Source organism: Ranitomeya variabilis, chromosome 4 (assembly GCF_051348905.1).
Source record: "Ranitomeya variabilis isolate aRanVar5 chromosome 4, aRanVar5.hap1, whole genome shotgun sequence".
In the NCBI taxonomy this organism is placed as follows: Eukaryota; Metazoa; Chordata; class Amphibia; order Anura; family Dendrobatidae; genus Ranitomeya; species Ranitomeya variabilis.
Genome location: NC_135235.1, coordinates 288701265 through 288713726, shown reverse-complemented (window position 1 = coordinate 288713726; position 12462 = coordinate 288701265). Strand labels below are relative to the sequence as shown.

General features: G+C 43.5%; 1 protein-coding gene across 2 annotated transcripts; it reads right to left on the bottom strand.

Moving 5' to 3' along the window:
- Nucleotides 1-4669: 4669 nt before the first annotated feature.
- CPTP (ceramide-1-phosphate transfer protein) lies at nt 4670-12452 on the bottom strand. Of its 2 annotated transcripts, XM_077250131.1 has the most exons (4): nt 12308-12439; nt 10502-10716; nt 9347-9507; nt 5583-8036 (listed from the first exon to the last, which is right to left on the bottom strand). In XM_077250131.1, the coding sequence occupies exons 3-4, from the start codon at nt 9469-9471 to the stop codon at nt 7514-7516; spliced, it is 648 nt and encodes a 215-aa protein (XP_077106246.1). In that variant the 5' UTR covers nt 9472-9507; nt 10502-10716; nt 12308-12439; the 3' UTR covers nt 5583-7513. The 2 variants fall into 2 exon arrangements, with proteins under 2 accessions (XP_077106245.1, XP_077106246.1); XM_077250130.1 differs by lacking the exon at nt 10502-10716 and having other exon boundaries at nt 4670-8036; nt 12308-12452.
- Nucleotides 12453-12462: the final 10 nt, after the last annotated feature.

Below are 12462 nucleotides of genomic sequence, written 5' to 3'. Positions count from 1 at the left end.
TCTCGTGGAAGAACACAGACGCCCCCTAAGTTGCCCTCTAGAAATGCTATCATATTTGCCATCTTTTCAAAATTTCATTCCAAGCAATGAGGGACTGTGGCCCGTGTAGCTCTTTGTCTAATTTTTCTATGAATTACCATGCCCCGGTTTCCCCCCCTTGAGTGTTCCTCAGGATGCTGAGACTGAGCATAATGGCAAAAACACAATAGTTGGGCTAGAGTTTGCTTTCCAGGAGATTTGCTACCCCTGCCCATTCTCAATGGAGTTTCTTCAACATTCCTAAAGAGTTTGCAAATATGTCCCATGAAGCTCCTGATGTCCTGCACCACCTCCTCCTCAGGGCTTTTTCACTAAGGCCACGTTCACACGGTCAGTATTTGACCACAGTATTTGTAATCCAAAACCAGGAGAGGGTGATAAATACAAAAGTGGTGATGCGTTTTTATTATCCTTTTCCTGATTGTTCCACTCCTGGTTTTGGCTTACAAATACTGATGTAAAATACTGACGAAATACTGAACGTGGCCTAATTCTGAGCGTCACCACATATGACACCATTATTGTTACTCGTCTGCCTCAGTTGGGCAGAGCGTCACCACCTTCTACTATGGCTGCTGTGCTCCACGTTGGGTTTCACGAGTGTCCCGGTGTTCTTCCGTAACATCATCTGCCTAGACCTATATAAAGCCCACTAAGACACACACTTGTGTCTCGGTATCAAGACTCCTGTTTGATGTTCTCCTTCATCAACTCCTGGTCTGTATCTGTCATACTTGCTCCCTTCGTTGCTTCCGACTTTTCTCTGTCCTCTCTGGAACTGGCCACCTGTGGTCTCCATTGATCCAAGTCCTCGCTCTACATGTGCCTTCCTGCCTGCTCCACCAATGCTTAGGGTCAGTGTGTCCACCTGGACCTGAGCCTTAGAGGATCCACCTTATCTGGTGAGCCTAAGAATAATTCTGCCATGTACACTGGACGATATGGACTATGGCCTATGATGACAATGTCCCGGTCAAGGGCTCGATTGTTAAAATTGACTACCCGTTAGCAGCATTGGCCAATAGTCAGGTGAAGATGACCAAGTTAGTCCTCCTGACTGGCCAAGACGGATGACAATAGTTATAATTTTGTGAATTTTATGGCAGTAGATGGGGAAATCCATGAAGGACTACACTATGTTCCAAATTATTATGCAAATTAAATTTTTCTCTGATTTTCCTAAATGGTTAGTGCAAATGACAGTCAGTCTAATAAAAGTAATCACACATTAGAGTATACATCGAATTTTATTGAATTAACCTCCCAATGATAACAGTATAATCTCCAAAATGAATAAAAACGTAAAATGCACTGTTCCAAATTATTAGGCACAGTAGAATTTCTAAACATTTGATATGTTTTAAAGAACTGAAAATGCTCATTTGTGGAATTTGCAGCATTAGGAGGTCACATTCACTGAACAAAAAGCTATTTATCTCCAAAACATCCTAACAGGCCAAGTTACATGTTACCATAGGACACTTCTTTGATATCACCTTCACAATTCTTGCATCCATTGAGTTTCTGCTTGTAATTCTTTGCATGAAGTCAGAATAGCCTCCCAGAGCTGCTGTTTGGATGTGAACTGCCTCCCACCCTCATAGATCTTTTGCTTGATGATACTCCAAAGGTTCTCTATAGGGTTGAGGTCAGGGGAAGATGGTGGCCACACCATGAGTTTATCTCCTTTTATGCCCATAGCAGCCAATGACTCAGAAGTATTCTTTACAGCATGAGATGGTGCATTGTAATGCATGAAGATGATTTTGCTCCTGAAGGCACATTTCTGCTTTTTATACCATGGAGGAAAGTTGTCAGTCAGAAACTCTATATACTTGCAGAGGTCATTTTCACACCTTCAGGAACCTTAAAGGGCCCTACCAGCTGTTTCTCCATGATTCTGGCCCAAAACATGACTCCTCCACCTCCTTGCTGTTGTTGCAGCCTTGTTGGGACATGGTGGCCATACACCAACCATCCACTACTCCATCCATTTGGATCATCCAGGGTTGCTCAACACTTATCAGTAAACAAGAATGTTTGGAAATTAGTCTTCATGTATGTGTGGGCCCAATACAACCATTTCTGCTTGTGAACACTGTTTAGGGGTGGCCAAATAGTAGGTTTTTGCACCACAGCAAGCCTTTGAAGGAGCCTACACCTTGAGGTTCGAGGGACTCCAAAGGCACCAGCAGCTTCAAATATCTGTTTGCTGCTTTGTAATGGCTTTTTAGCAGCTGCTCTCTTAATCCGATGAACTTGCCTGGCAGAAATCTTCCTCATTATGCCTTTATCAGCACAAACACATCTGTGCTCAGATACCGCCACAAATCTCTTAACAGAATGATGATCATACTTAAGTTTTCAGGAAATTTCTAATGTTTTCATCCCTTCACCAAGGCATTGCACTATTTGATGCTTGTCAGCAGCAGAGAGATCCTTTTCCTTTTTCTTTCCCATGTTACTTGAAAACTGTGACCTGCTTAATAATGTGGAACATCATTTTTAAGTAGTTTTCCTTTAATTAGAATCACCTGGAAAACTAATTATCACATGTGTTTAAGATTGATTTCAGTGATCCATTGAGCCCTGAGACACAATACCATCCACGAGTTTATTTGAAAAACAAAACAATTAAATCGTTATCACACTTAAATCCAATTTGCATAATAATTTGGAACACAGTGTACAGTATTAGCCGTGTGGTGAAGGAAAGGAGTAAAGGTACCTTCACACTAAGCGACGCTGCAGCGATACAGACAACGATGCCGATCGCTGCAGCGTCGCTGTTTGGTCGCTGGAGAGCTGTCACACAGACTGCTCTCCAGCGACCAACGATGCCGAGGTCCCCGGGTAACCAGGGTAAACATCGGGTTGCTAAGCGCAGGGCCGCGCTTAGTAACCCGATGTTTACCCTGGTTACCAGTGTAAAATGTAAAAAAACAAACACTACATACTCATCTTCACCACCCCCGGCGTCCGCTTCCTGCACTGACTGTGAGTGCCGGCCCTAACAGCAGAGTGGTGACGTCACCGCTGTGCTGTGCTTTCACTTTACGGCCGGCGCTCAGTCAGTGCAGGAAGCGAACGCCGGGGGACGCGAAGATGAGTATGTACTGTTTGTTTTTTTACATTTTACACTGGTAACCAGGGTAAACATCGGGTTACTAAGCACGGCCCTGCGCTTAGTAATCCGATATTTACCCTGGTTACCATTGTAAAACATCGCTGGTATCGTTGCTTTTGCTGTCAAACACAACGATACACGGCGATCTGACGACCAAATAAAGTTCTGAACTTTCAGCAACGACCAGCGATATCACAGCAGGATCCTGATCGCTGCTGCGTGTCAAACACAACAATATCGCTAGCCAGGACGCTGCAACGTCACGGATCGCTAGCGATATCGTTTAGTGTGAAGGTACCTTAAGACCAATTCTTCAAAGCCAAGTGGGGCATAGTTGTAATTAGGAGACAATGCCTCCACCTCTGAAAACTGTAGATTACATTATTACTGTCTGATGGACATGTGGGGGAAGAGGTACTTTCATGACCAACATAGACTTCAAAGACTCCATTTTTTTATTTTATTTTTTCATCAAGGAAAGTTCTGAAGCATTTAATCCCCCAATAAAGTGATTTGTAAAGTTTCATAACTTTCCATGCTGGATAAAGTTATTAAAAAAAAAAGTTGAGTTAATCTTTAAGGGCAACTTGGCATAGTTGGTCGTGTGACATGAAGAATGATGTGTGGAGGTCTTTAGCTGTCTCATGACAGTGATTTATGGCGGATCTAGTAGGACCTACCACCATCTCCCGATCCCCGTTTTGATGGGTGTTCTGGCCAAAGAGACCTGAGAGATGGCCATCTCCATTGGCTGCTCCGGTTCCCCTCATCAGTGGTAAGACCACTCCTGTTACATTTCTTTTATTGCTATGGTGGCATTGCCCTGTATATGTTACTTCTATCCCTACCCCTTCTTATATGTTATTTCTACTCCTTTTATTTGAAGTTATGAGCATTGTAGATTTACTGCCCCCACACTGATAAGTAATGAACATGGAGGACGCTTTTATCGCTGACTGATCAATTCTCGGCCTGCAGATTTTCTTTGTACTCAAAATGGTCATGAATAATTTAAGATATTGCTGTGCAGCTTTGATCTTGCATGCCTGCCCCTTGTCCCTGGACCTAGATCACTATTCCTAGGAAAACCCAAGAAAGGCTCTGCGTTTCCCGGCTGCCATTATTCTTATACTAGTGCATCAGTCTAAGGCAGGAGTCACACTTGCGCGAATCTCTCCGGCACGTCGGCACTCAGGACCGGAGTGTGCGGTTGCATGCATTTCTATGCCGCTGAACGCTCCGGTCCCGAGTTCCGGCGGCAGTGCCGAGTATTGAGGCGAGAGATTCGCGCAAGTGTGACCCCGGCCTTAGAGGGCACTTACCGGTAGGGAATATATTGCGAGAGACAAGCTGCAGAAATGATCTTGATTCTTCCCAACCAAAACAGTCTCCGATCTACAAACCAGCTCTCCTTCCCACCGACCGGAGGACCCTCACCCCATGAGTTGGCCTTCGAACAACCCCTGCCATGAGTCAGTACAATGTTCAAATCATCAAACGATACAGGATCAATTACATTTTATTGGACAGACTTCCCTTTGATAACTAATTTCTTCAGAAGTAAAAACGTCACAATGCACTGTTCCAAATTACCCGGCACTTCAGAGAGTTTCCAAACACTTTATAGGCTGGAAAGAACTGAAAAATGGTGATTTCTTGAATTTGTAGGTAACATGTCCTGAAATCAAAAACAGCACAAGTTACATGTTCACATAGGACCCTTCTTTGATGTCACCTTCACAATTCTTGCATCCATGGAACTTGTGAGTTTTTGGAGAGTTTCTGCTTGTGTTTCTTTGCATGAAGTCAGAATCGCCTCCCAGCGCTGCTGTTTCGATGTGAACGGCCTCCCATCCTCATAGATTTCTTGCTTGATGATTCTCCATAGGTTCTCTATAGGGTTGTGGTCAGGGGAGGATGCTGGCAGCACCATACCTTTCTCTATTTTTCTGGCCTTAGCAGCCAATGACTCGGAGGTTTCTTTGCAGCATGAAATGGAGCATTGTCAGCATGAAGATGATTATACTACGGATGGTGCGGTGTGGAAGAATGTGGTCAGGTAATAAAAAGAAAAAAAAATAATAATTGCACATAAAAACCTGAATTGGACAATAGATCATTTTCTGATGTCAGACTTCTCCATCAGTATAAGGTCGGTATAGGTCATAACAATAACATCCTTTGATAATTCATACAGTTTGTCTATTTGACCAAACCTCTCTAATAGCCCATTTGGCACAGAAATACCTTGGTTCCTGTGGCCGTATTGAAACTATAGAAAAATAACATCTAAAAATTATTTCCTGATAAATGGTACGGAACGACGACGATTCACATCGAGATGAACATCTCTTTATTTTAAGGATTTTTTTTTTTTTATTCAGTCTCACCAAGTAAATGAGTTTATTGTTTTATTGGCCACACGGAATGGTCTCATTTGGTTGTGCCCCATGTTGGATCATAGAGACATTACAATGAAGTGGAGGTAGAAAATGCAAGTTCTAAGCAAATATCACAAAACGCTGGACATACATTATTGGAGGATTTTTAGATAGACTGTATATACATACACAATGCAAAGTGTCAGCCCCCGTATACAGGCCGGGGATCATAGTGTCATAACGGAGATAAGACATATATAAAAGATATTTTTTTTCTTTCCAGCATGCCGAAAATACTCGATTGAGACACAAGCATGCTCAGATAACACCTCATCCAAGCACGCTCGCTCCTCACTACTCAAAAATTATTTTTTCCATGTCAAAAGGTGTCCAAAGCCTATTTCGCAATACAAACTATACAGTTTAAAGGGATCTCTTAGATTTGATGAAGATGATTTACTTACTATCGTAGACCATGTCAGATTGCCTGTAAAATCCTTTTTTGAAAGTTTAAACTCTAATCCCTGCCCACCTACCCTGATTTGAGACCTCCACAGTGTCCCTCCTTCTGCCGAGATCTCCCACTGCTCAGTACAAGCTGCAGATGTCAGTCTGGCTGGGTGAGCGAAGACTGAATACACCTAGACTCATGCGCTCTCTCACTTTTTAGCTAGACTCATATACTGATCATTTTAATACCAGGATTCTGTTATGGATTTTCAAAGTAAATACATCAGCCTCACCAGTTTTAATACATACACCTTTTACCCACGAGCAGCACGAATCAAGAGTCTGGTTGCCCGATTGCAGCCATGTTGAGGTTTCTCTGAAACACGCTGACGTTTCGGAAAACCTATTGCTTGAAGACCCAACTCTTCTCAGCGCTGCCAAACTTGATTGATAGGGAGAGACCTGCCCACGGTTTGGGCAACATGAATCACCCAACAGGTTCCCTTTCAAGAACCTTCTTCTTCGGGATGTCTTTGACCAAGTATGGCTGGTACAGACAACTAGTGTGCTACATAGATGTAAAAGTGTAAGGATCATTCACCAGACGATCAGTTGTCCGACCATCATTGGGTTCCTGTCTAACCTACAGGGCCTCTTCTAGGAAAGATGGCCAGATGGAGTCAAGATGGCTGAGGAAATCTGACCCTGGATTCTGGAACGGCAGCAGAGTGTCAGTAAATCCAGCACAGCCATGATGTGACACAGTGTCTTGTAAAAAAAAAAGTACTGATTAAAAGAACCATCAGTGTATAATAAACCAGTAAAACCCACTTCTTTGGTCTTTGTAGAGAAATAGCGCCACTCCTCTCCATGGGTTGTTTTTGGTATTGCAGCTTCATTAAATAAAGGGATTGAGCTGCAATACCAAAACCAACCTGTGGACAGGAGTGGTGCTGTTTGTAGAACGAGGCAGTTATTTTTATTTATTTATTTTTTAACTCTTTACTATTGGCTGATAGTGATGAGCAAATGGAATTAGCTCCAAGTTTTAAAAAGAAAAAAAAATATTGGATTCTGGAAACAATCATTTTGCAGCTTTCTTTTTAGGGCCAGGAATCCCATTGCTCCTAAGGCTGCATCTTCCCACCTGGTCCTGCACTAGTCGCCTTCTCCGGTTCCTCACTCCCCGGGACTGACAAGACATCGAGGGGAGTGCCAATTTTTTTTTTACTCTCTCCCATTACTTCACTTTGGGGCCAGGAGAGATCTCGGAACATAATTAACATTTCTTAAAACTCAAAATCGGGACACATTCAACCATTTTCAATGAAAAAATTCAGTGTGAATCCGGCTTACCCGTCGAATTTGAGCAAATTCATCAAGTTCGAATTTTGGACTGATTCACTCAAAGTTATTGGCAAAAAAAAAAAAGAAGATCTAGGGAATGTTGGTAACAGCAATGTCATCATTTCTGAAGACCTGTAGTCCATGATTCAAGATGACCTCAGGAGAAGGTTCACGGGAGATCCAGAAGGTTGTGCTGGGAGTACAGTTCTTGGGTGAAGTCATAGACCTTGGACACGTACGGCATGGCTTCTCCAAGCATGTCCACCACATCTTCTGCTGTCCCGACGTTCATCACTTCAAAGAACGTGTTCCGTACAGGAAGAGCGAGGAAGGCCACGGTGGCGGTTTTCCGTATGATCCAAGGGTGGTAGTTGGCTAGAGAGTCATTGTAGGCCTCGGAGCACAAGGTGGACGTCTTACTGTCTTCACTACTTGTTCTTAACTTCTCCAGAAAGAGCTGAAGCCATCGTAAGGCTCGGTGCAACCTAAGAATCGTCCGACAGCCGGACTCCGGGTGACTGCCTCGCTTGGTCACATCCACCAAATCAGAGCTGAGCTCGTACTCCACCATGGACTTGAGGGTCCGATACCGCTCTCCATTTTCACCTTTTACGTAATTTTCCATGATCTGAATCTTGTTTACAGCATCTTTAGAAACGAAAGAAAAGATTGTACCCAGGCTGTTCATAAAGCTACGAGGGAAAAAATAAAAATAAGGTTACGGTGAAATAAATGTACAACTGTTCAACAGTGAACATCACAAATCCCCTGCACTTACATTACATTCACACTACCTGCTTCTGCCACAAGGGGGCACTCACATACCGTATCATTACAAAGCCGAATATGTATTTTTTTTAATTGAATCTATTTGTTGGTTTTTGCTATGTAATCTGAGAGCAACATAATGTAGGGGCAGAGACCCCGATTCCAGCGATGCATCACTTGATCCGCAATTTTCTGTAGTTTCAATCCAATCAGTTTTATATCAGCAGGAGATTATCACTAGAGGACTAGGTGTCATGTGCCAAGTAGTCCAGCTAATCTGTATAACCCCGCCTACACCACTGATTGGCAGTCTGATTACAGTGTACACAGGAAGCTGCCAATTAGTGGTGTGGGCGGGGTTATACATAGCTCAGCATTCTAGCTCTGCTATATCTGTAGCAGAAAAAAATGACAACATGCAGCCCAACAAGTGACACATCACTAGAATCAGGGTCCAAGCCTCTACGTCATGCTGCTCTTGGATTACGTAACGAAATCCTGATGACAGATTCCCTTTCAATACAGAAAATGACGACAAAATTTGGATTTAGCATCCAAGAATTTTGAATTTTAATATTTGCAAATCCCGTTTCTGCAGTGCATCATGGAATGCCAAACTTTTCTTTTTAACAATGTTTCCGATGCCGTCAGATCTGGACCCCAAGATCAAACTCTAGGCTAAAGGGAGAAGAAGTCCATATATGATATGGCAGGACACAGCGGAGAGCAGTGACTGCCTGCAGGACCAACAAGGGACCTCCGGAATAGCTGGGGACTAACAGGTAGGAACGGTTTTGTTTCTGATACTAGTAGTATATGTCCTTAAACAACAATAACAATCATACCTGCCTTATACTAGTCAGATGTGTCAGCGCTGAGAGATCAAGCTTTGAAAGAACATGCAAATTAGCCAGGAAGTGCACTGGGGGTGTGGTCTGTATGATCAGTGTAGTGACACGCCCCAATGCACTTCCTGGCTAATTTACATGTGGTTTCATTGCTGAATTTGCCAGCACTGACCCATCAGATTACTGCAAGACAGGTATCATTCTTCCTGCTGCATCAGGAGCTATACAGGTGTATACAGAACAGTGGGGGGGTCAGTCCGCTGGGACCCTCACTACGTGTTAGGAAGTAAAAGTGGTCATCGATGGGCTGTGCTCAGTGGCTTCAGGATTTTACCAGAGCAGCGTGAGGATTCGGGGGTCCCAGCATTCAGAGACAGGACACTCACCGGACCAATCCCTTCCACCCATTCAGGTAATGCTCTACAATCACGTCTTCATCATCTTCTACCAAACAAGACTTGAAGCTGACGAGGACTTCTCGGAGCGTGAACTTCTCTTCTGTAGCGGACATGTTCCAGCAGCGCTGACCGAGCTCCGGATCCAGGACCTGGATGGAGGGACGGCCGTTAATACAACACAACACAGCTCACATGACAAAACGTTCCCCAGTCTCCCCGGGCCCAGATCCTGCACAGTCCTGGAAAGGTTTCTGCCATCAGCTGCCGTTTTGTCCAGGGGAAGTCAAGCATCTCAAAGCCGCGAGCCCATATTTACAAGGAGGAGAGCGGCGAAAGACGGAACTGCAGCATTAACCCCTTCACACTCCAGGCCTTGGAGCGCAAGACTTAAAGAGTGACCAATCAGAAGAATCAAAGAAAATGAAAAAGAAAAAAAAACTATAGCGCAAATACTTGCATCAAATTTGGGAAGAAAGGTCAGCCTTACATAAAAAAAAATCACTCATGTAATAGGGAACTTAGATAACACTGATTAAACACTGATATTGATTAAAAAAGCATAAGAGCCATCCCACCGCGACAAGGTGTATCCTGTGCGCGGCGATCCTAGCTTCCAGCATTAATACCTCACCTTGTGCCAACTGACCCTAATATAGATGGGAGGCAGAGTAGGACCGAGGCTTGACTGTTCAAACAATCAGAAATTGGAAACCCCCCCCCCCCTTCCAAAAGAAAGGTGACTTAGCCACCCCACCACCACTCATGCAAGTGATGATCGGCCCCATAATGTGCCTGTATATGGGGGTAATCTGTCTTTCCACAGCGATGCCATACACCAATCTACTACGGCGGACAGTCGCTCAACCATAGTCTCTGTGTCTACCATATATGGACCCCTATTAGGCTCTGCAGAGTAGGGATCTAACAGGCTGTCTGTCAGTGCTATGCTGCCCCCTATGGGTTGATTCCTTGCGCTCAGCGCATGCGTAGCTACAGGTGGCAGAGTCTTGTACCGCCAGCATGTTCCTTATAGAGCTGGTACAGAAGGGGGCGCAGCCAGGATCGGTGGTGGTCCCAGCTCCCTGCCTCATCACCACAGTGGCCATTTATGGATGCTTAGTAGTCACCTCGCCGGTCACACACCTGGAATCTGGAAATATTAATTGCTGATGAGAGGAAAGGTTGCCATGTTCTCACAGGCAGGAGACACTCCCCAGAACCCCGACACCGCAGGTATTTAAAGGGTCGGAACAACGAAAGTCACGGCAGCCTATAATCCGAGCTGCTGTCACCATTAATACACCTGGATTCCTTCCCGTCACAAATCCTATAGTCTGACTCCCCTGAACCTGAAATGGCTGATAACAGAGAACAACAGAAAATAATTTAACACTTTAGGTTTAGTTACTTTAAAGCCTCAAGGATCAAATGATCAGATGATTTTTCTTTTTGTGTTTTCATTTACTTCCAAGAGGCGCAACTTTTTTTTTTTCTTTTCGTCCATCCACTCTGGCGGTACAAGTTTCTTTTATAATGGTAAGTGACAGCATTGATGATCCAATATAAATTACGGAAAAAAGACAAAAAAAATCCAAATCGGGTGAAATGTTGGATTCGGCCCCAGTCATTCATTGTACACTAATGATCGGAGCGGTAACGCGGACCCCGGCTCGGTAACGCGGACCCCGGCTCGGTAACGCGGACCCCGGCTCGGTACGAGGACGTCGGTGCCAAACTGCTGTCATTAATTAGATATTTTAGTGTTTCAATAAGAATCACAACATTAACCCCTTAATGACAGCCAATACGTCTTTTAACTGACCTGAGATATAAGAGAATAGCCTCCCCATACAAGTGACAATCCAGCAGCTGTCGGTTGTGCACTATAGCTGACAACTTGCTGTATCAGCCACGATCAGTGTTTGCAGCGTCCAAATCTGTTTAACCCCTTAGATGCTGCTGTCAAAAGTGACTACATCATTATAAATGGTTAACAGAGTGTGGGGGCTTCCTCTTTATCCCAATTGGTGCCCTCAGATCATGATTGTGTGGTCCTGATGTTTGCCATGGCAATTCATGACCAAATTGCGGCCTTAGAGTCTGACGACTGTAGTAATCTGTTCAGAAGTGAAGCATTTAGGTGGTAAAAATAATTTTTTTCATTTCTGTCATGCCACTTTGCATTAATTCCTGAAAAGCACCTGAAGGGTTAATAAACTATCTGACTGCAGTTTTCAATATGTCAGGGGGTGCTGTTTCTAAAATGGTATCACTTTTGGGGGGTTTCACAATATATGGGACCCCTAAAGTCACTTCAAACATGGATAAGTCCGTAAAAAATAAATTTAGTAAATTTCCTTGAAAAAATGAAAAATTACTGCTACATTTTTAAACCTCCTAAAATGCTAACAAAATAAAATAACATTTTAAAAATGGTGCTGATGCAAAGCAGACATGTGGGAAATGTTATTTATTAATGTTTTGCTATGGTATGACTATCTGGATTAAAGGGAAAATCATTCAAAGTTTGAAAATTGCTAATTTTTTAACATTTTTCTCAATTTTCTGATATTTTTTATAAATAAACACAAAACATATCAACCTAGTTTTACCATTATCATAAAGTATAATGTGTCATGAAAAAACAATCTCAAAATCACTGGGATTTGTTGAAGCGTTCCAGAGTTATTACCACATAAATTTACACTGGTCAGATTTCAAAAATTTGGCTCCGTCACTAAGGGGTTAAATAGAAAATTGGGGATGTGTCGCCATAAAAAAAAAAAACCAAACAAAACATTTCTCTCTCCTGGGGGGAATCATGTTTTGATGGAAAAGCAGATACCAAATAGCAGACTGTATGCACATATATTACATAGTAATTCACCTGTGTGGAACTACAAGTCCCAGCATTAGACAGGAGAACATAACCTGAGCGCCGCCACTCACCTGTCCGCTTACGTCACCTGTCAGCTCCGCACTGTCCCACCTCCGTCCTCCACCTGCATCCTGCATCCTATGGCCACGCCCATCAGTCACATCCATCCAATCACCACCGCAGCCTTATTTCTTTCCGATCCTCGCCTCCACTAAAACAAGGAGAA

What these genes read in the sequence shown, in the direction of transcription:
- CPTP (XM_077250130.1), bottom strand. Translation starts at nt 12,403, where the DNA reads ATGGATGTGACTGATGGGCGTGGCCATAGGATGCAGGATGCAGGTGGA. An exon ending in CAGGTGACGTAAGCGGACAG is followed by an intron (nt 9,508 to 12,307) that starts GTGAGTGGCGGC and finishes CCCTCCATCCAG; the next exon opens with GTCCTGGATCCGGAGCTCGG. An exon ending in GGGTGGAAGGGATTGGTCCG is followed by an intron (nt 8,037 to 9,346) that starts GTGAGTGTCCTG and finishes TTTCCCTCGTAG; the next exon opens with CTTTATGAACAGCCTGGGTA.